Below are 23,349 nucleotides of genomic sequence, written 5' to 3'. Positions count from 1 at the left end.
TTTCCTCTCGTCAAATGGCAGAGTTCTTCCTTACCACCGTCACCAAGTGGTTGTTCATGGGAGAATTATCCTGAGATAACTTCTATTATGATTTGGCACCATATAAATACACCTGACAAAATTTTAGCTAGCTCTTTATTAGAAACCATGAAACCCATGACACTAAATAACTCACTCTATCTAAATAATTTACGAAAGCAAATCTTGGCTGAAATATCAGCCAATGTTAGCCTACTGCAGATTTATTGTAAGTAATTTTCTGAAAATGTACGATATCAATATAGGTTTAAAAAATTCAGTATCGTCCAGGCTGTACTGCTGGTATTAAAAGTAAAAAGACAAAGCACATTGATGCTGTACACGAGCCAAAGAGGATTTTACAACCTGGCAACCGAAATATTTCTCAAATTGATGCATAGATCTGAAAAGAAGAAAAAATAAATGTGGTCAACATCCATCTTTAATGAAAACCTTCAAATCCATACTTTTGGTTTTCTTTTACTATTACGAGTTTGAAGGTTTGTCTACTAAAAGGTAGATGATGCAACCTTGTGTCCTCTTTGTCCACTGCCCCTGCAGCCATATTTCTGTTCGAGTTAAGCCATTTCATCATGTTTGATGGACAGGAGCATCGTATTTGCTTTATGAATAGAGCGGCGGTCTGTCAAGCTGCCAGTCGCCCACTGCTACAGTTAGCTGATTGATTTAGATGCGAGTTCCCTTGAGAGTGACATTCTCTCATCAGTGACACAGATGATTTCCTCCTCCCTCAATCCCTCTACTCTCTTTTTTCACCCTGCCCCGTCTCCATCTTTCACTCTCATGCTTTCCTCTTCGTTCATTCTATCTTAAATAGCCTTGAGCACAAGCTCCCCATTGACTTCAGCCTTGATGAAGGACACAGACAAGTCGATAAGTGCTAATGACATGACAACGTTTTTGAGCTTTGATCATGCAGATCTGATCCGCTGTTTTTCCATTTCTGATAAAGTAAACCTCTTAGTGTTTTTGTAGCTATCATCACTTTGGAATCTTTTTTTATGTTTTTGTTCATATGGAACCACAAATCATGAAAGAGTATTTTAATAACGAGTAAATGCTTGTTCTGGTGAACTTTATGCAAGAGAAGCACTGATTCACCATCTGCCATATGTGGGCAAACTTTAATTGAAGTAGCTATCGTAATTTAAAACCCATTACTCAGTGATAATCCTGCTCCAGAAGATCATTCATTTTCTGGCAAAAAGTGGAAACAGATTAATGTGTGACTGTGGTTTCAGCTTTTTGCAGCGAATCCTTTATTCTTCTGTGCTGTATTTTTTCTCAAACGTCAGTCGTACTAACATCTTGAAGGTTAGAAATTGGTCTTTTTAGCACAGGGCTTGTTTCCCCCCCACCTCCCACCTGTGTCCTGGAGAGGCTGTTGCTGTGGTGTGATGCTGAGGGCCCAGCTGGGAGTAAATGACATTGCTGGAGCAAGGAGGCGAACGCTTTCCGGCCGTCCCTCTTATCAGCTCTGCCCGCAAGCTCCACAAATACGGAGCTGTGAAAAGGGTGTGAGCGATGGGCGGGAGGTGTGGGGGACAGACAATATCAACTGCTGTGAGGAGAAGCGATGACTCATTTCCATGGTGCCGTTATCTTATGATGTATGCGAGCAGGAGCAGGTTGCAGGTATTACATACATCAACCTCGTGGCTGTATCCATGCAGTTTCAAGTGTGCAGGTGTGAAACATTACCAGTGGCTTCAGTTAAATCTGCAAACATTCCACTCATCTTGCCCCGGACCCTCGGCTCTGCTGGATTTTTGTCATTATGCTGTATTCTATTCACTGCCACCATATTGGCTCAGCTCCAGATACAGAGAAAACCTCAAAGATAAAACAAGACATTACTGCTGCAGGAACATTATCATTAAATATCCCCAATTCTCTCGACCTTTAGACATCCGCCCTTCTTTTATCTGTGGGCGACTGTTGACTTCACAGTGAGGAATACCATTTTCTGATAATATAATCCCTTCTCCGGTCCGAACCAGGTATCTCTTATGTTCATGTTTCTCCCCAGGAGAGTCTGACACGCAGCCTCGTAGTTGCTAGGCTGAATGCATCCCTGGTTCTTATCGCTTCCTCCATATTGTGGCTCTGATGCACAAGGAGGATGGGAAGATGGACTGTGAGGTTGGGAAGGGTGTCGCTGTGCTGTCTGATTAAAACAGAAAGTGTGAGAGGAAGCCAGTGAAATTAATTTAATATTAATGGTATTTTTTCCACTTCAGGTTTAGTCGCAATAACAATGATACCAGAAAAACTGTCAAGAAATGGAGCAGACAGTCACTGCCTTTCTCTGCTGACACCCATTTCTCAGAGCAGCTTTATTTTGTCATCAGAGATTAAGGGAAGTGTCGACAAGCTCCTGATGCATAAAATGTTTAATGGAAAGAACTTCCACTTACTAAACTTACTAAATGCAAGTCAGCACTTAAACAGGATGTGACTCAGTCTATTGCAGCAACTTTAGTGGAATGTAACAAACCTGTGGCATGAGAACATGTGTGACAACAATGAGTTGCATTAGACAGCCAGTCATCTAACCAATTTCTTTTTTTCTTTGAAACAGGAAGGTATGAGTGGATGAGGTGGGATGTTCTCTACAACCCATCATGGACTTAAACTGCCGGCCCCATCTCAAACCCTCTCGTCTGGTTGGCTCCTGCTTTACAACGCCCCCCTAAGTGTCTGAGCTTTGACACTTGGGATTCCCTGACACAATGACGCAGATGGACTACAAGTACAGCCTGCTGGGCTCGTCGGTGGACGACTACCGCAAGAGGCCGTTGCTCCTGCAGGTGGACGACACACCCATGAACTTGTTTGCGATCTTGGAGGTGAAACGGGAACTGCCGAGGCGGTGGAGCCCCCTGGGCTGCTTCAGCAGGATCCGTCTCTACAGCTTCGTGTTCGGCCTGGCAGTCACGTTCCTCATCACGGCCTCGTACATCCTGACAGGAGACAAGAAGGGCCTCCTCCTCACCCCTTCTCCTTACCACTTCAGCAGCCTGGTCAGCCCGGGACCTTTTGCTTTCAACCTCTCCTCAGTCAAGGACTATGCACATATCAAACTGGTGGTCAAGTCAATCACATCCAAGGTGGAGTTTCAAAACAGTCGACAGATCCCGGAATTTAAGGCGCTGGTTAACAGTGAGCAACATGTGAGTAGCCAAAACCCACTGTCATATCCCCAATTCAATTGATCTTATCAGATTAACTGTAGAATGAATACCTCCATGTTATAGTGCAAACTTTATCTTTTACATCATAATACCAGCATGATAGTGATCTCCGATTCAATTGACTATCGCACACATGTCCTGCTGGGTAATTAAATACTCAGAGAAAAGGTGATTCAAATCAGTATTCATGCCTACATGCTGTCTACACAAGGTTCTATAGAGCATCACTGGCTGCAGTTTCTAATTTAATTTATAAAAAGATAAAACTGCTCTGAAAAAAAAAATCGTATAAAACCAGATAATTGCATATATGTCTCTCCCTTACTTTTTTTTTTCCTTCAGAAGGGATTTAAAGCTCAAAGTCATCCCACAGTCTTCAAACGCACCAGCCCTGTGGGTTTCTGCCAGCGTCCGTCTCACCTCAAAAGCCTGGTTCAATTAACTGTTAACCCTAATGATAATGGCCTGTGCCATAGCTACTCTCAACATAACTAATTTCTTATTGAACAAGCTAATGAATAGCAGAGTGTGACCGTGGGACAATCAATACCACATCTGAGAACGGGTCTGACATTAATTGTCCTTGGTCCTGTCTCACAGACCGCGAGCAGGTCAGAGTGACACAGGCCTTTGTTGTGTTTAATCGTCAAAAAACACTTGAGTCGGAAATGTGTTCTTCACCTGTGGATGAGTCAGCTTTACTCCCCAGTGCATCTGCACACATGTTCATTACCTCCACCAAGTCGTGTTTTCATCCAGGTTGAATGACAATAATACAAGTGTTGAACGTTTCTTTGGTTTTCAGACCCAACACAATACAAGTCCATTTCTAAAAGCTCTCTGACTACACAACATACCATTGCATAAGCGACACATCTAGAACCAATGTACTGCGCCTCCAGAGACTGTACCCCCCCCACAGATTCACCAGCTTGACTTGCCTTTGTTTGCCGTTACAGATGTTTTCTGTTATCCCCCGCGAATTCCGGCCTGGTGTCAAGAACCCCTGCTGGTATGAGGAATACACTGGGAATATCACTTCAGACCCATACAGGACAAACTTGTACGCGCGCTACTCAAGGCGCTTCCGGACCGTGTTTCAGCACCTGAGGAACACTTTCCGAGAGCACTTGTTTCACCATGACGGGAAACTGTACCGCATGCGGTGCCTTCCTTATTTCTATATCATAGGCCAACCAAAATGTGGCACGACTGACCTGTACGACAGACTGAGGCTGCACCCGGACGTCAGGTTCACCACTTTCAAAGAGCCGCACTGGTGGACCCGCAAGAGGTTTGGTGAGTAAAAGAAGCCATAATAGAAGCGGCCCCCAGGCTGGTATACAATAATGAGAGCCCCAGGGCATTGGCAGTATGAAATGTGACTCTCTGCAGTATATCATTTTGGCAGAGCCATACCTCAGTGAGCTTCAGGCGAGCGCTCACATTTGAAGAGGGGTGTCATCCTTAAAGGCAGACCTGTCTCTTTCACAAGCATAATTAAATGTATCTCCGGTATTTTAACTGTCATCATATTGTTAAGATGTGTGAGTCAGACTGTACGTTTTAGCAATTAATTGGGTGGAATGTCCTCAGGGTATTGACTGACAAGTTCACATTTGAAAACAGCTTTTTCTACATTAAATTTACCAACAAAAAGAAAAGAAAAGCTGTACCTACAATTCCTTTTTTAATGTGAAACATTACTGGATATGTGACATGGATTAAATGTCTCCAGTGCACACAGTTCAATCTCCCAAAGCAATAACCTAAGTAATGAATATTCAAGAGCTAACTTGGGCTGAGAATAAAAATAAACTTGTTAGCCCCAAATTTAAAGCTCTGAAACGTGTATTTACAATCATTATGGCTACCTCCGTTTAATACTGTGAACACATCATCTCTTCACCCTTCCTGTGTGCTTTTTTACTCAATTACCAACTTTTCCATCCTGACACAACCCATCCTGACGGTTGAGCTGATGCAGTGATGATCTATTAGCTGAACTAGGACAAAATGTGAAAAAGTAACTGAGTTCAGCATCTTGAATGACATAGATTTGACTATGTGGTTGAAACACATGAAAGACGCAGCCCTCTCATATGCCTGTAACCTATATGAGCAGTTGCAAAGTTTCCTGTACTGTCATTCCTTGCGTCACGTCTCAAAAACAAACTTCGCTTCCGTCAGCTCCTGGTTCTTGCCTCAATTTACAGCTTCCTTTCTCGACCCTTGGCACACCAGGGATTTGATACTCTCATTTAAAAGATTAACAGACCTATCATTTATTTAATTTGACAGCCGAGCATTTTAAGAGGGAGCTGCTGCATAATTTACAAATTCTCAGAGGCATATTTTCATGTTTCTTATCTGTTTTTTGTGGAAATATTTGCCGGAGTTAAGCGCTATCTGTTAATCACTGCTTCGTCTCAGTTCAGTTTTTTTTAGACACACGCATCCAGAATTCTCCCTTACACTATTAGCTTTAATTTTCAGTCTTTGAACAGGTGGCAATATGTCACTTCCTCAAACAAAGAAATAAACCCTCAAACTGTGCAATGGGAGACAGGAGCCGCTTGACATCTGGTCACATGTCGTCTGAAGGTTTAAATGCGTATTCTTCACCATGTGCGTCTGTGATGTTAAAACAACCCCCACGCCACCACAGATGGGATTAAAAACGAGGCAAGATCTGCGAGTATTTGCCCAGAATGAACTGAAAAGCCTCTGCGTTATACACATCCAACCCTCACTTAACTTGCAGACACTTTGCTGCCTTGCTTTGTGTTCGGTGACTTTTCCTAAAGACACACAAAAAAAGAGAATAGTGAGTCTGTTCCCTTTTAGATCATAAATATTTTCTAAATAAAATGCAGATAATGATTAGCATCCAGCCCCAACAGATTTAAATCAACAAAAAAATGTTTTTCTTAAGTTTTTGTTGAAAAGCAAATAACAATATACCTACATGTGTTTTTTTTATTAAACTGAAACAACCATTAAGACTAAGACTAAGAATAATGGAGATCCTTCAGCAGCTAAAGAGGCAGGCATCAGGAGTGCGAGTCAATGCGTTTGTGTGTCACTAATGTGTGTCTGGGAAGAAATAAAATTGTGAAGAGCAGCAATTAAACTGTAGAGCAGCGATCTGCCTCCGCCTGATGACTCTGTTCAAACATAGCTCAGTTTATGAAATCGAAAAAAGCAGATTAGATAATGACTTTATAGTGATTTAAAAGATGTGTTCATATGTGTGCAGTCTCCGTCAAGATCGGCAGCCACAGCGTCACATCAGCACAGCATGAGTGACTCCGTTTTCATGTGATTCTTCTGCTCAGTAATGACTGATTCATACATGTCGTTATGCCCAGAGCCATCTGTCGAAACATTACTCAATTTTAATGATTTCACCCGGGGGGGGAGGTTAGTGGAATAATTGTTGAGGGTGTTACATGCACCATTGGCCACATTTGTTTCAAAATTTTATCCAAATTCTCGCTGCAAAATATCAAAGGCGGCTTAACCGTTGCAGCCAACGTGCTCCTTTTGAAGTTTGTCCAGCTGCTGACTAACTATGCCTCTAATCCCGCTGAGACTCACATACCTTTTTGGTGGATTGATCAGTCTGCATGCAATGCTCATTATATGTGCTGTGTTTGGTTTCAGTTGATAATTACTTGGACCTCCTAAAGCTGCGAGTAGTGGAGGAGTTGTTTGTCTTCATTTGGCCGCCTCATGCTTGTGTTTTCCGCAGCCTTGTGATGTTGCGTAGCAGCAAATGCAGCCGTATCCCAAGGACATAGGGCCCTCTCAGTTACTGTCACCAGCCTCCCTCCGTGCTTTCATCTGCGCTGTCACTTTCTTTCGTTCCCCTCTGGTGCTGCACTCAGGGCTACGCGCTGGTAATCAGCACGTTTCTCTTAAGACATCCTTTGAGAACACTCTAAATTCAAATGGTCTTGTTTTGTAGTTGTTTATACCATTCCCCCTCGAGTCTCTCCACTCAACCAGAGTTGTGAAAAGGTGATTTGATGCTATGCTTGCTGCATAACTTTCTTAGAGGAACAGTTTGAATCTTAAGCAGATGTGTCTGCTGTTGTATCGTGCCCATCGAGAAACATGGACTATTTGAAAAGTGCATGACACTTTATTCACAGAGATGAAGAAAAAGCCCTGGAGCGAAACACACCGGCACCAAGACACCTCATATGAATGTGACTGTACTGGATGTACTGGATGAATAATGCTGCAGGCTGGCTATTTGGAGAGTTTACTAGAGTCCTCTAATCATGTTTTCATAGAGAGAGGTGTTTTACTGCGACACCATCAAAGCATCACTGAAAGTTACATACGCCTGAGCTACCTCATTACGCCGCATGGATGCTCCCAAATCCTACACCAAATCTCCACAATTGCATAATTGTAATTATACCTTCGACCACAGCAGCTCGGATGGAAAACACATTATGTAGGTTACTTTAAAAGCATTAACTTGACATTGGCCTTTAATTGGAAAACAGTGAAAGCTGAGTGGAGACAGTGTTGAATTTTAAACTGATCTGAAATTGGATGTTATTAGAACATTCTGGAGCACAACACAAAATCCCTGAGGATATTCCACACACACACGGACACATATGAAGGGGAGGGGGCAGGCAGGTTTAATGAGTTTGAATTTCCCTACAGGGATTAATAAAGTACTTCTGATTCTGATAAAGCTCTTTTACTTTCCATAAACTATAGGATGTGATAACTTGCCAATAAATGTAAATATTCGCTGTGCCCAACGAAGTGTATCTACCATCCCTGTCTTCTTCCCCCACCAGGTATCATTCATCTCAGCGAGGGCTTCCAAGATCGATACCCAGTGGAAGACTACCTGGACTTGTTCGATCAGGCTGCTTATCAAATCCAGGGCAACCTCACAGCAAATACCAGTGGAAGCCCCAGCCGGCCTAACATTATCATAGGTAAGCAAAATGGCAGCCAGTCCATTTTGGTGCTCATTTTGAATTGTTTACACTCTTTATAGACTTTAGAATCCCCCCTCTCCCACCTAAACAAGAAAAATAAGGAGTTATCCACTAAAGGTTAACAATTTGAATTCCAATTTTTAAAGTCAGCTCATATCTTTTGCACAATGTAGAGTGGCTTTCTGTGTGTGTGGGCCATTTGGCTTGAGACGATGTGTTCATGTGTGCATCCCTTATCTGGTGGTAATGTTTTCAGTTGCATTGACATGACACCAGCCAATTCAAAGGATCTGCATTAAGGCAGATTCAGACATATTTGAATGGATTGTTATCGGCTAAAATAAACCAATCAAATTCAACAGGGTATTCGTCTGTATTTTGTCTCTCAGAGCCCACTCAGAACGCCACCTGTTACACCACTGCACAATAAAGAGTGCTTCTAGCTGACTGCAAGAGGCGCTGCAACAGGGGTAGGCAAATTAAACAATTGCCCAGGGCCTTGAGCTGAGAGGGGACCTTTGAGAGGGGCTGATTACATTAGTCCACAGCAATCAATCAAATTCTAAGATAGGCTGTGTACAGGAGACTCAACCATGGTTGGAAACCCCCTTATGAGACCCCTTGCCATAAGCTATAGTTACACGCCTCATAATTTTAGAGGTTTGGTTGAAGACTAAAAGGTTTAAATACGTATCTGGGATGGTGGTGGTGGTTTGCACTTAAACTTTACTACTTTACTTAAATGTATGTGTGTGCACAGTTTGCACATTATTTTGCTGGGGTTTTGCTTTATGTTTGGTCTACTAAGGGGCCCTCCAGATCCTTTTTGCCTGAGGCCTTTAAATTCCATCGAGACGCTCCTGCCGACAGCGTCCTCACTCAGTCATGATAAAAACACAAAGCTAACGAACAGCTCAACATGGAACGTCATGACAAAAGCTTAACACAGTGTTTCAAATTGAGCCAGCAAAGCATTACTTAAAACTCAGCAGAACCTAATGAGTGGAACATTATTATTTTTCTATCCTCTAATCTGTTATCTAAAGAAGTGTTAGATGGAAGCTGAGGAAACAAAATACAAATGAAAGCATGTACAACAATTTCTCTCGTCTTTCCAATCACATCTCCAAGCAGCTTTAGTAGCACAGTCATTTCCTGTTCAGCATAGAACCTGACTTCCTGTTTTGTCAAAGTGTGACATCATGTCAGAGACCAGCTTGGCCCTCCCTTCCCTGCAGAATCATATTTGATACCCAGGTCATGTATCGGTGCTGTGATCTGTGTGTGGAACGTGGACTGACAGCTCCCTGTGGCCCCATCAGGCTGCAGCCAATCGCGTTTGGCTCCGGGTGACCCGACACTTGCCTGGAACTTCGCTTGTAATCTCGGCTCCAATATTACAAAGCTGCTATTAAAGCAGCAGGTAACGGGGCTGTAGCAGAGGGCTGCTCTGTAGCAGCTCGCTCCAGAGGGTGATAGTGATTTTTAAGCAAGCCGGTGACTCAGCCCTAAAGAGGAGTCTAACAGCTTAATAATACTGGACTTCCTTCTGCTTCACTTAGCCACTTCACTGAAGTGCCGTAGAAAAGAATCATTGTTTTTTTCTGCCAGGACAGCATTAATATCCGCAGCGGGGTGGAGATTTTTTTCACAAACCTCCTTCCTCGATCTGCATATCCTGCCTCCAGCCCCTCATGCTTTCATCTGTCTCTGTCTTTCCCCCAATGTCCAAACACCATCTGAAAGGACTGCTCAGCTGCAAAGAAAAACTCATTTAAAGTTTTCAACAATAGCCTTTTCACAGTGGACCATGTTGGTGCATTGAGCGCAGCTTAGCATGCCGCCCTGTTTTGTCTCCCTCTTTAAATAAATAATCCTTGTTAAGGGGGAGTGTGCCAAAGTCCTGCTCAGTATTCACACCATGCCCTGGGAGAGCGCAGCAAGGTGCAGGCCTGTGGCCAGAATCGTGGGCTTCTGACTCTCCTCAAGCCACCGGCCAAGACCAAGCCGCTGGAAAACACCAGAGGCACACAGGCCTGGCTCCATTTGTTTTGCCTATTAAGGCCTCTCCCCATGGAGCAAAATAAACCCTTTTAATGGACATAAAGTGGAGACCTTTAAATAGACTTGATCGCTGTGTGTATCTTTTTAGGCATAACGGCATTAGCTGCGATCCTGTTTCACTCTCGCCGTTGTCATCGCAGAAAATAGGTCCTGGCTATCATCCCTTTCTCCAAGAAAAAAAGAGGCAGATAAGGCCTGCGATGTGTTCCCTCCAAATACATCACAGCTTCACTTCACAGATAAGAGGATAATGAAGGCACAGGCAGCCTAATGAATCCTGGATATCATTTCTCAGCTAAGCCTGATTTAGTTTCTGCACTGAAATGGTTTGTGAAACGCCGTCCTCTGACTTGTTACGAGCACTAGTACAGCTACTGTGTGTACAGTTATTCCAGTATTTTTCCTCACAGCTGGAGGTGTAATAACTCTCTCTTATATGTTTGTGCACTGGTTCAAGAATCTCTTTTTTTCTTTTTGACTTGTTGCCTGTGTGTTGGGAACATGCTAGGTGTGATAGTTAAAGTCTCAATTTGGGGTTAATTAAAGAAAGGAGGTGACACAAAATTCCACACACAGCTTATTACAGCTAGGTTGTATTTATAGATACATTGGAGAATGTATGTTTATTTTCTTAAGACTCTTTTTTAGAAAAAAATAATAATACAAAACTTAAGGTGAATATCAAAGCATATAATTAGATAACTAGAAACCTAAAATGCACATTTCCATTAATCTCAGCACAGCAGTTGGTTTATTTTTACTACTGTGGGTGTATTTTGCAGGAGAAGCCAGCGCATCCACCATGTGGGACAACGATGCTTGGGTGTATTTCTATGACAACACCACAGAGGGAGAGCCTCCTTTCCTCATCCAGGACTTTGTTCACGCCCTGCAGCCTGATGGCCGCTTCATTGTTATGCTCAGGGACCCGGTGGAAAGGTGGGAGTTATCTGGGACTGTTTCAGTGCCTCTCATCTACATCTTTAAAATATCAGACACGCACATAGTCACCTTTGTGCCTCCGTCGTATCTGAATACTGCAGATACAAGCAGATACATTCCTTGTTTACAGGCAACTAAAGACGTGTTACCTGTTACACAGTCAGGCTGTCACATACGTTTCACTATGAAGCCTTTATCAGACGTGTAGAGAGCCTAGTGCTGAATACCTGCGAGCCACACTGGGATTACTTTATACCGTTAATTTAGATTTTTACTTAAGAGAATGCCTGAACATGCTCTCTATAATTGCCTTTGTCTGTCATATCACAGCCTGAACATTTCCCTGAAGCAACTCTTGGGGAAATTAATTTTTATTAAGCACGACTTGTTTACAACCTTGGCATCTCCTCGGTACAGGCGCTGTCTGACATCTCATACTGAATTGTAACAGCATTAATGTGTCTCAAGCATTCATTTTCAATACAGGCTGATATAAATAAGATAATACATGCATATAGTTTGGCCTTTTCTTTTACAAGTATGATATGAGGCACAAGACACCTAACCTACTGAGTCATGAGAGCTGAGATTAGCAGGCAAGGGAAGAAAAAGTTCAATAAAATCAGAGTTTACTGTGGATACACAGAGTTCATTATATAGGAAAGCATTATCACTGATATATATATATATATATATATTTCTCTAATATTTTATGTCTTCACTTTGTTCTTGTGGAACCATCTTCTGAGCTGTCACACTGCAGTCACAAGTTTTTTTACGGAGAATTTATTTTGTCTTGCAGGTTATACTCTGACTACCTTTACTTTGGAATTGCCAATAAGTCTGCAGAGGATTTCCACAGGAAGGTGTCAGAATCACTGCAGTTATTCGAGGGGTGCCTTACAGAGTACACAATGCGCTCCTGTGTGTACAACACTACTGTCAACAATGCCATGCCAGTGAGTGTGTCCTCCTTCTTACTTCTGTCTCACAGTCCCTGCACAAAAAAATGGCCTTCAGCAACCAGCGTATTCAGCTGGTGGGAAGAAAGAAATTGAAAAGGAGTCAGAGGAAAAATCCACACTTCATTAACACACGATAGAGCTTACAGGGGGCGACTTTACGAAAAGGGATTGGCAACACTTTTGCTCCACTGAGGTGTGCAGCGTCTACAGCCTCTCTTTGTATGAGAAAACCTAGTTTACCAGCTTACTCTCTACTCACAAAACAGAGCGAGTCTCTTGACAGTAGGGCCCCAGTGTAGGGCCCCTGGCCAGCTTTTCCCACAGTGCCCTGAGGCAGACCAGCCAGGAGGGGGCAGAAGAGCCTAGCCCGTCCTCTCTTGGCTCCCCCTCCAAGCTGCTAAAATGAGTTCCTTCTCTTCAACTGCCACAGACAAGCTTTACGGCCCTGTGGGATCACGCTTATCCTCTGCTGCAGGCCTTATTGTCCATCCACTAATATCTCCTCAGAGTTATTAGACCATGTGAAAAGCATTACAGCTGTCCTTACAGCAGGCTCTGACGCCTGTGGCTCCTTGATAAAAGTTTCAGAGCTCAGATTAGAGTCTGGAGAGAAAAGATGTATAGAACTCCAGCGTGGCAGCGCAGTTGTTTGTTATACCAAATTGATTTAAGAAAGCGAGAGTTACTTGGCATGTAATCATTTATTCTGAAAGGCCTTTCAGTTTCCCAATTTTCAATAACAAGGCATTTTGTTTCCACCTACTGTTCTGCAACCAATGGTCACAGGGGAATCTACTAGTAAATTTTTCTACAGCAGATACGTTGCATATCTCTTATTTACTGGGCTACAACTAAAAATGAATTACTTGCGACACTGGTTAATCTAATACAAGTTCCCAGAGCCCAAGCTGATATTAGTTTTGTACAACCCAAATCCCCAAATATTCAATTCACAGTTATTTAACAATGGGAAGGAAACAAATCCTCACATTTGACAAACTAGAACTCGGAAAGGTTTTTCGATTTTGCTTGAAAAGTTTTGATTAATAGTTAACGAATATTTGGGTGAAATTAAATTAATTATGAAGGAGTCGAGAATTTTTATGTAGTCCACTGCAGGTTTCTAATTCTATATAACAACTCCATCTTTCTCTTACACTCTCACAACATGATTTAGTTCGTGTTCACATGCCCACACAATACCCAGCATTAACCAGCTGAATGAATTGGGGTGATGACAGCTGGATGAATCTCCTTCCTCCCTCCTTTCCCTCGCTGTGCATCACCGTAAAGAAGTTCACTCGTGCATGCCGTGCACTTCACGTCCCTCAGCTGAGGAGGAAGTTTCTCGGATAGAGCCTGATTATCTCTCATTGATTCTTTTGTTTTGTGTGCTCAGGTCAGATTGCAAGTTGGCCTGTACATTGTGTATCTAATGGACTGGCTGACCGTCTTCAGCAGGGAACAGATTCTGGTCCTGAGGCTGGAAGACCACGCCTCTAATCGGAAATACACAATGCACAAAGTCTTTGACTTCCTGAAGCTGAGTGAGTAACCGACGCAGCCCAACACATGACCATGACTGTACCCATTGCTTCTGGGGACTTTGATCAGTATAATACAAAATGTGATATGTCATATTTAGCGCATGTCACTGTCGGACACAAACTGACTTAACTCAATCTCCAAACAGTTTCACACAGACAGATTTAAAAAGTTGAAATCTCAGTTGGTGTGCATCATTTCTACTTTCAACTAAGAAAATTAGTCATGTTTTTATTGCTCCATCTGTGCAGAGTATTACAGGTACTGCATTATACAAAATCTGGTGATTTAAGTACTTTACTATCTTAGAAAATAAAATATTCTTCTGAAGTTCTGAAATTTCTAACACCTTCCATTCATTATCAGTGGTGCCAATGTGTCCTTCCACTGTAGATTGCCTAGTGACAGGCTAGTGTCAAAAACTGTCCCTTAGACTCTGACCCCCCCTTAGTTCTTTCATACTGGTTCATCCCAATTACCCCACCGCTCTGACTCGGCTCCTCAAATAGCTGCTGAGGTGCGATCACCTCCCAGAGCATCAACCCCTCCGCTAAGAGCACTGCTGATACATGTTGACATTTCAAGTGTCCTTCGCTGTTTTTTTCCACCATTTGTTTAGTGCTGTGGAAAAATCTGAAGTGGCCAAGGAGGATGGAAGATGTGAAGTGTTTTTATGTGTTTTACAGGACCACTGACAAAAGAAATAGAGTCAGAGATCACGCGAAGTCCAGCGTCAAACACCAGGAGGCCGGCCGACAAAAGCCTGGGACCCATGCTGCCCATCACGAAAGAGATCCTGCGGGACTTTTACACGCCTTTCAACGAGAAACTGGCCAAAGTGCTGCGCAATGACTCCTTCCTCTGGGAGAATTACTCAACACTCTGAACAACCCACCTCCATTTTACGTCTGTAAAAAACAAACACACACACAGAAAAACACACCCTGATGTGTTTGCCAGCCCCTTCATTGGAGTTTCATCTCTCTCAAGTGCCCATGAACGAAAAAAAAAATCATCAATGTTTTTGTATTTAAATTATTTTCTAAGTTATAAAAGCAGAGATGAATCAAAGATAGAAAATAGCACAAGTGAGTGACTGAGCGAGCGAGTGAGTGAGTGAGTGATGTCGGCAGGCCTTGATTGTTTCTTTTCTGTGACCAGATGTACAAAATTAAATAGTGAATTCAAACTTGAGTCCTGTGTTCTATTTAGATTTTAGAATATAGAACAAGATGGAGATTGTCCCTTTTACGTTTTGAGTTCTTCTGCACAATTTAAGTTGTCAAATACCAGTAAATGTTAGCTGGTGTTTGCAGCCACCAGCGGATGTTAGGGACATAACTTCAGTTGTGCACCTTAGGGTCATCAAGTGTTTTGGCCTTGTTATCAACTTGTGGGTACGCTTGACGCTAAAGGTAAATTTGAATAAAATAATGAAATAAATGTAAAAAAAGTTAGTTTAACTCACAGAACAGAAAAGATGGGAACTTTGTATTTGAGTATTTGTTTTGTTTTTTATCAAAAACTGCATATCTAAGCTGACACTCACAGGATGCCGTCCTCATAATTCACATGTCTAACACTGAGAACAAGCTAAAAGACAGAGTCAATGAAACAGCACTTCCCTCTACTGGTAAAAACATGTAGTTGCACTTTTAAAATGGCCTCAGTCGCTGTAGACGTCAGCAGAAACAAATCAGATGGGATGAATTCGGACTTTAAGTGTCAATTTCACATAGACAACAGATGTACAAGACATTCAAAGTGGTAAAAGCAAAAAAGGGGAAAACAAACTGATGGTCAGGTTTTCCTCTTGATGTTCGTTTTGGGACTGAAGTTGAGTGAGTCCTTTTGCTGAGAGGCAGCCATGCAATTATAATTTCCTATCCTGCTGTTGAAAGTCTGTCACAAACATGGGATAGTTACCAATTAGACACAAGCTGAAAAGGTTTGGGTTTGGATTGGAGGCGATTTAATCTTTAAGCGATTGTGGGATGAAATGGGGGGGGGGTTCTCATTTTCCATGACAATTCAACAACATTGAACTGTCAGATATAAAAGGATCTAGTCCAGTTAAAGGGTTCTTGGATACGGGTTAGTGAGTGTCGTTCAAGTTCTGCATCCTCAGCCAACCACCCATCACAATCACTCTTACTCAGTTTATAAAACAAATTGAGCAAAAAATTATAAAATTGCAATGTCTATCACAGCTCTATTAAAACCATGCATGAAACACAACTGTGCAATTTAAATTAGAGACAGATTGAAATACAGTATATGCTGAAATTGTATTATACACATTCTCTACACCAGAGGGCAGACAACACTTATAAATACACAGTTGTAATTTGGGTTTAAAAAGTTTAATGAGTTAGAGAAATTGTAAAATAAGGATATTTCTATTAAAGTAATGATATTAACAAAATCTGCGTTGTCTCAAAAACATAGAAGCTGCCTAAATTTTAAACAAGAAAAAGGAGAGGGGATAAAAACAACACCTGTCTGCAGTCATGCCACAGTTTTCTGGCAGTCCCTAAACCTTCCTCCCCAACCTACAGATGCAGACAAACTGACCTAAATACCACTGGAAAAACACATCATTAATTACACTGAAAGAGTCAAAATGCCAACAGCTTTGACTACGTCCTCCTTTCTGAAATCAAGACTGGGGGAAAAAAAAGTCAATGCAAATCATTTGCATATTTTCGTTGGAGTTGGACGGTCCATTTGGCTGGTTCCGCTTCAATGAGTCCCCCAACCAACTTCAATTTCCTTGGAATTCATAAATATTATCAAAGCTTCCTTTATCCTAGTCTGAGCTGTATCAGAATACAGTGACTGACAGGAAAGTGGATAAATAGTGCTGCTGAGGAAACTCCACAGGCTTTTGAGACAAGCATTTAGCCAAATATCCCACTATTTATGATTTCATAACACCGTCCCTGTGTTTCACTTTGGTCCCAGTAGCCTGTGCAACAAATTCAAGTTGTCATCGTGGGAACATTAGTCGGGGAACTATTCTTGCTGTTCGTTGGACAAATGAAAGTGAACCAGCTCTTGAGGAGCAGATTTAAAAGTTGATATTTGACAACTTAGGCTCTGACCCTGAGGCTATATACCACTGTATCGGCACAGCAAAAACTGTGAAGTGATATTGATAATGGTATCAAGCGTCACTGAACCTCATAACTTAGCTCTGTCACAGGATGCACAGGTGGCTGCTGTGGTGGAGGGGTTATAAAATGCTGCAGGAGTGGCAGCAAGTGTATCGAATATAAGGAAATATATAGCTTGCTATCTGGTGAGCAGATTCAGTGTGGAGACCGGACACAAGCAATGCGCTGCAAAAAGTCACAACAAATGCAAATGCAGAAACGGGATTTAAATTGAAAACGACAGACAACAGAAATGTTTTCAGAGGATCCAAAAAAGTGAGGAACCTGGCTGTGGTCACCACTGAGGAGCAGCAGACTTCAATAACGTCACACTTTGCATGTGTCGTCAAATTGATGGAGTTGTTTTCTTAATTTGCACGTTTTTTTTTTGTGTTGAGCTCTCTGGGCCACAGTTGAAAGTGATGTATCATGTGTAGAATATGTGGATATCACCTGTGTTTCATAAAACGCATGCCCAGTTTCCCAAGAGGACAATATCAAAAGAGAAATAACAATAAACAAGGACTGTGCAAGACAATAATCATGTTTCACGCCAACAGGCAATATTAATTTTTACGACAGTTAGCCAACGGAAAAGTGCCAGAAACTGAGGCAACATGTGGGGAATAGCTGTCAAACCAGTTCAGCACAACAACAGAACACAAACATCAGTGCGGCAGCAACACAAAAGCAGGAACTGTCAGCTGGTAGATGATGAAGAACAGCAAGAACATGTGGAGGAACAGCAGCTAGCAGTGTTAGCAGCCAGGCTCTCTAACATGGCTAACCAAATATGCAAAAACCAACTGAACAGAGCTAAAACATTCGATTGTCGTATCGGTAGCTGATAGCTAGCTGAAGGGGCTAGTTTGACCCAAACCTGCTAATGGACGGTTAGAAGGATAGCATGCTAGTCTTTAGGAAATTAGCCCAAGGGCTAGCTCAGCAGCATCATGGAAGACAAACAAGCAGGAGTGATGGAGCACCGCCTGTTTAAAAGTCTGCCTCTGCAAAATAATGGGCTAAAACTGAATGGCCTCTTCTTTAATAACCACAACTACTTTGTCCTTATTAGACCTTTTAATAACAAAATAACTACTGAACTAACAATCTAACAAAAAGGACAATAGTCCAACTATTAATTTCTCCTGTCCCAGTGTCTCTGGTCATATCTGTGGGACTCGACAGATTGTTGGATGTGATCGAGACTGAGCTTCTCCTGTGTCAGTTTGGATGAGCTTTGAGGGCTTTAGCAGAGAGCGCTCTCTCTTATGTCTTTCCCGCCGCTTCTTTCCCTCTTTATCGAGTCTGTCTTAACTCCTCTGTTCCTCCATCTCATTGCACTTTTATCCCTGCGTGAAATTAAACTTGAATGAAACACTAAGATACTTGATGAGAGGGATGTTTGTTGTTATGTCCCCAAGTGTGAGACCTATGACCATCACACTCAGGGTAGAGTACGATGTCCAGACCACCAACAGAGCGATGATTACCACACCTCCAGCTCATAAGTCTCTCGTGATCCTTTCCAAATGAGCCGGCTGAAAATGAAAATCCTCTTTTGAATCTCTCAGCTCTGTGTCTCTCTCTGTTCGATGATTGATGCAGACTTTCTTGAGATAACAAGAAAAAAAACTCTGAATAAACAAGTTTATGCAACAAACATTTGCAGTCCATCATGCTGATTGAGTGCTCTGATGGTTTGCCAGTTATATTTGAAGAGTCTGTGTGAGGCCCATTCATATTCACTGATGATAGAGCAAGAAAAGAATGCAGGGAAAACAGAGATCTTTAGAAAAATTATGTCAAGTAGAGTTACAAGTATAGTTACATTTTTCTTTTACATTATTAATCCAAATGTAAGCAGAGATATTTCATTAAAAAGTCCTTTTCAGTTCTCTTTCTGAACAGTTGTTGGATATTTAGGTTTGAGCCCACAACATCTGTTTGTGATATACAGTGCATTGCAGTTTTACCTCGATTGGACACATACTGCAGAAATTTAGAAATGGTGAAGTTGGTGATTACAGACTACTCTGCTAACTTCTTCAAACGGTTGACTAAGCTAAGATGCTGTTTTAATGTGTAACAAAGTAACAAAGTGTTAGCAGTTACTTTAATGTTTTTGGGCAGAGCACATTTTCCTGGCTCTTTTAAAACCTATTTGTCTTCTACTTTAATGCAGAGCCAGGCCAAACTCTTCCTTTTCATGAGTGTCTGCATCCTAATTATTTGTCCTAATGGTTTTGTTCAATCCTTCACAATGAAGAGTGTTCCAAACCAGATGTTTCTCCTTTGTTTTGTATTTTCTCTTCTCTCCTCCCGGGCCTCTTGTGCCCCTTGCAGTTGTATCATTAATCAGCAAGGTTCATTGGATCCAGGGTCATTGCTCTGTGTTAGACTCAAACCGAGCTTTTTACATACTGGACAGTACAGAATGGTCATACAGTTGCATCTGTGCCTGGGTGGACCATCTCCTCAAAGCAGCAAAACTTCCAGATGTTCTCCAGAGGTGCCTTTGAAACCTGGGACAACCGCTTTATTGTTGATTTCCTGATTACATCTGTATCATCAAATATGTGATGAGAAATCTTTATATTTTGTCATCAGTATATATCCTAGATTATGAATTCTACTTCCACTGAAATAATAAGTTTGTACCGCAGAAAAACCACTTGGCAATATAGAACACAGAAAAGCTAAATGTAGCATTAACTTACATTCATGCCCAGATGTAAACTAATGGCTCCATCAAGATTCACTTGCCATTTAAATTAAAAACTGTTACCGTTATTTAGAAGGGAACATCTGGCCCGTTTCGGTCACATCCATCTGGAGCCGTGGTGTATGTGGACGAGGAATTAGAAACACAGGTGTTCAGGAAGGGAGCGTTTTCAGCGAGGAAACTGAGGGCGGCTGTGCTGAAACTGATCCAGCCATCATGTGGTAAAAGTGACATTGTAAATGCAGAGCCTGAGGTCCAAGTGCTTGATAAATAGATAAAGAGCCTTTCATCACCAAAAGCTCTGCAGAGAGGAGACAATCTCAACAACCTCTCCAAACCACAAACAACAATAAATTGTCCGAAAATTGTGGGAATATGACAAATGTGATTAGTTCTGCAGGACTAATAAAATACTGGTTTACTCTTACAGAGCCAATGAATGAGTAGAAAACCACAGAAGTAAGCTGTAGCAAGTGTAAAAAGCAGATGTCTCAAACGGCTCACTGTGTACTGTGACAGTTTTCACATACCAATGAAAATATTTGCTTTGAAAATATTTGGAAAAGTAACCTTTATTGATATTTAAATGTAGGTCGATAATCTTCAGACATAAAAACCTTTTTTGTGGTCACTTGGGTGCAGCTGAAACAAGCTGTAACTAAGAGACGGATGTATTATCATACCGTATGCCCACATCTAAAACCACAGACTGCATATATAGATGGATGACGTGTCTCCATGTCCTCCAGCTCTCCAGAAATGAAGCCAAAATATCCTGAACGTTGCCATCTTAAGCATCAGGAGCCTGTGCAGTATCGATTGTGGGATAGAGCCGCGGTGGAGAAGTCGGTAGAAGCACTTGACCAATCGTGAGTCAGTCTCAGGTGCCAAACATGATGTTTCACCCTGTTTTTATGTCATCACATAACAAATTAAAACCTAGTTACTCATGATAAGAGCTACCTACAATGACAGAAACCGTCTCTGAGAAAAATGTATTTAACATTAACTTCCATGTGCCATCCATTAAAATGGAGGAATTGGGATCTATAACCTATACTGCAGCCAGTCACCAGGTGACGCTTTGGCTTCACTTTGGCAGGGCAGCCATGTTGTCCATCTTTATATATCAAACCTCCATTAGCTGTCATTTGGAGTCTTGTTTCTGGATGAACCCACGTCAGATATTCGCCCTGATGTTATTTCTGTTCTCTCCTCAGTAACTCCTGAGGGAAATTTCTGGCCCCTTACCCGCTAAGTGTTTCACTGTGTTCACATTATGTAACATTAAATGAGTTGAAAGATTCTCCACAGAGATTAAAGGAGCTTCAATTTTAGGTGATAACTCCCCCTCCACATAAGCAGAGTCTTTTGATCCATTGTTAACATCAAAATATTCATTAAAGCAGATTTAATATAAAGAATATGTGTGAATGAGAATAGATATTCAGTCCAATGAGATTCATATTCATCTCTTTCCACTCTTTTGCATAAGGTAAAAATCATTACTTACAATCAATGAAATGTCTACAAAAGCAAAATCTAATAAAACTGGTCCAACTGAACCTGTTTCAAATCAAATAAAAAAGTTGAATAACAGGTCTCGGCATTTCTTCCCAAAACATCTGCTTTAATCCACTTGAGCATACCACTCCAACAAAGAAATACCAACACATGTTATGTGATGCAATCCTGCAATCCACTGAATCTATTGACTATAATCAAACCAATAAAAATGGCTGGCATCTTTCATTTGTCTGGAACACAGGTTGAGATTTGAGTTCAAAGGATCCGACGTAAACATGACACATTCCAAGATTACAGGAGAAATACACATTATACTTTTTGTAAGTTTGCACGACCTGAACTATGAACAAATCTATTTGTATATATTTGCAATAATCCATATTATTGCACATATATAAGAAAAGTGCTGAATATAGTCATTTTCTGGGTGAATTATTGAATATTAGGATTTTGACATGCCTCTGAAGGCCATGGTTTATTTATGTCACTCACATTTACATAGCAAACACTTTAAACACTGACAGCACCAATGTCAACCTTGTGGTGGAAACTCATCACATTTGTCTTCCAGCGTGAGGCGAGCAGAGTTTTTGTTCAATATGAATAATGCCAGCAGTTGAGATTCATCTGTAATGAAATGCACATGCCTCAAAAAGCAATAAATCCAAGGTTGTGACACGCCACACTCTGGATCCATAAATGTATCATATTACAGTGTTTTGGCGGACAGCTAAATAAGTAAATAAATCGGGGCCTGCAATCACGAGCAAAGACGTCCTCTCAACGTAAGAATTTATTACAAAAAATTGGGCTCAAGCCCGTTCATCACACACAAAGCTGATGCATGACCAAAGATGTGTTTGTGATGTGTCCATGTATAAGAGAGTGTGAAATTAATTATATCATTAATCTCCTGTTGTGCAAAAGGCAGAAGACCCCACATTTTGAAGTCTGACAGGGTTCATTAACAACTTTAATTAATTGTGTTTGATAGTCAGTGTGTGATAGTATAATCCTTGCCTTGCCACGTCTTGCTGAACAATTCAATGCCACTATACATTATTCCACTGTCACATTCTGTATCTCAAGCCAATCATTCTTCTTTCAACAATTACCAGAGTTCAAACCAGCAGCGGGGAGGTTTTGCCACTGAGCCTCTAACCTGTCACTCTGCGCACTGATGGCCAATTAAGAAGAATTCAGGCGGGGATTTCCTCCCTATAAGAGATTGTGGCAGAGAGGCAGGAGCTGCCAGTCTCCTACCTTGGGTGTTCCTCCCTCACTAAGAAAGACGAATATTGTCACAACACGCCTGCCTCAAGCTGCTTCGCTCCACAGCCTGATAAGCAGCTGTTTCATCCCCCGGTTCCAGACCGTAGCAGTAGTCACTTTAAGGCAAGACGTTCAGGTGGTTTCACACTGCGAGTTGAAGAAATCGCGTCACGCTTTAATACATGCTGACCGTGTCTAATATGACTTCTAAACTACTGTACGTACATTTAGTGAAACCATGTGTGTAGCTGCACAGATCATTCGCACAGTTGGTTTAAGATGAAGAGTCTCCTTCTACTTCGCTATTGTTTTGTTTAACATCAAGTTTTTGAAGCATTTATCATTTATTTCAAGATGTGTGCAGCTAACGATATAATAAGAAGAATATACAAAAGCAAGAGATGGAAACACCAGAAAGTCTGTAAAGTGGAAACATAAGCTAAAAAGATAACATTAACTTACGTTAACTGACTAACATCTTGGGAGAGTATTGATTATTGATAATAATTCAGATGCGAAGGCGTAAGTGTAGTGACATTATTATCTACACACCAGGTTTATTAAAACTAACTATCTGCAAAGACTAGCTACTTCAATGAAAAGGTATATGAGGCATTAAAACATATGTTTAAGGAAAGATTGTGGTAATTGTTTGCCCTCTTGTCTTGCCTGTAGCTCATAGCCTGTATACAAAGATAAACATCATTCACATCTCTTCTTCCCTCTATCCAGAAATGAAGCCAAATTATCCCTGATACAAAGTCATTTGGAGCCAGAGTCTGTGCAGCAGCGATCGGAGAATGGTATCACGAGATAACAATTCAACTGATTTCTATAGCATCATATAACCAAGCAAAATCAAACTTGCATGTGAACAAACATTAGTGTGATAAGAACTATATTACTATTCTGCTAACATGGAGGAGGTGGGATTTATGACCTATGCTG

At 41.5% G+C, this 23,349-nt stretch overlaps 1 protein-coding gene and 1 long non-coding RNA gene across 2 annotated transcripts in view; one reads left to right on the top strand and one right to left on the bottom strand.

The window, feature by feature from the left end:
- Positions 1-14,911, top strand: part of LOC109626592 (carbohydrate sulfotransferase 15) — a 31,904-nt gene extending 16,993 nt beyond the window's left edge. Inside the window, exons 2-8 of the mRNA XM_020082665.2 lie at positions 2,621-3,212; positions 4,193-4,532; positions 8,060-8,203; positions 11,053-11,209; positions 12,015-12,171; positions 13,577-13,724; positions 14,409-14,911. Coding sequence (XP_019938224.1) covers positions 2,772-3,212; positions 4,193-4,532; positions 8,060-8,203; positions 11,053-11,209; positions 12,015-12,171; positions 13,577-13,724; positions 14,409-14,608 — 1,587 coding nt within the window. The 5' untranslated portion in view covers positions 2,621-2,771 and the 3' untranslated portion in view covers positions 14,609-14,911. The remainder of the gene's footprint in view (positions 1-2,620; positions 3,213-4,192; positions 4,533-8,059; positions 8,204-11,052; positions 11,210-12,014; positions 12,172-13,576; positions 13,725-14,408) is intronic.
- LOC138406132 (uncharacterized) overlaps positions 1-23,349 on the bottom strand; it is a 79,870-nt gene that overhangs the window by 47,897 nt on the left and 8,624 nt on the right. The window lies entirely within an intron of this gene.

This window comes from Paralichthys olivaceus, chromosome 21, assembly GCF_024713975.1.
Source record: "Paralichthys olivaceus isolate ysfri-2021 chromosome 21, ASM2471397v2, whole genome shotgun sequence".
NCBI classification, from domain to species: domain Eukaryota; kingdom Metazoa; phylum Chordata; class Actinopteri; order Pleuronectiformes; family Paralichthyidae; genus Paralichthys; species Paralichthys olivaceus.
This window is presented reverse-complemented; position numbering and strand designations above follow the sequence as displayed.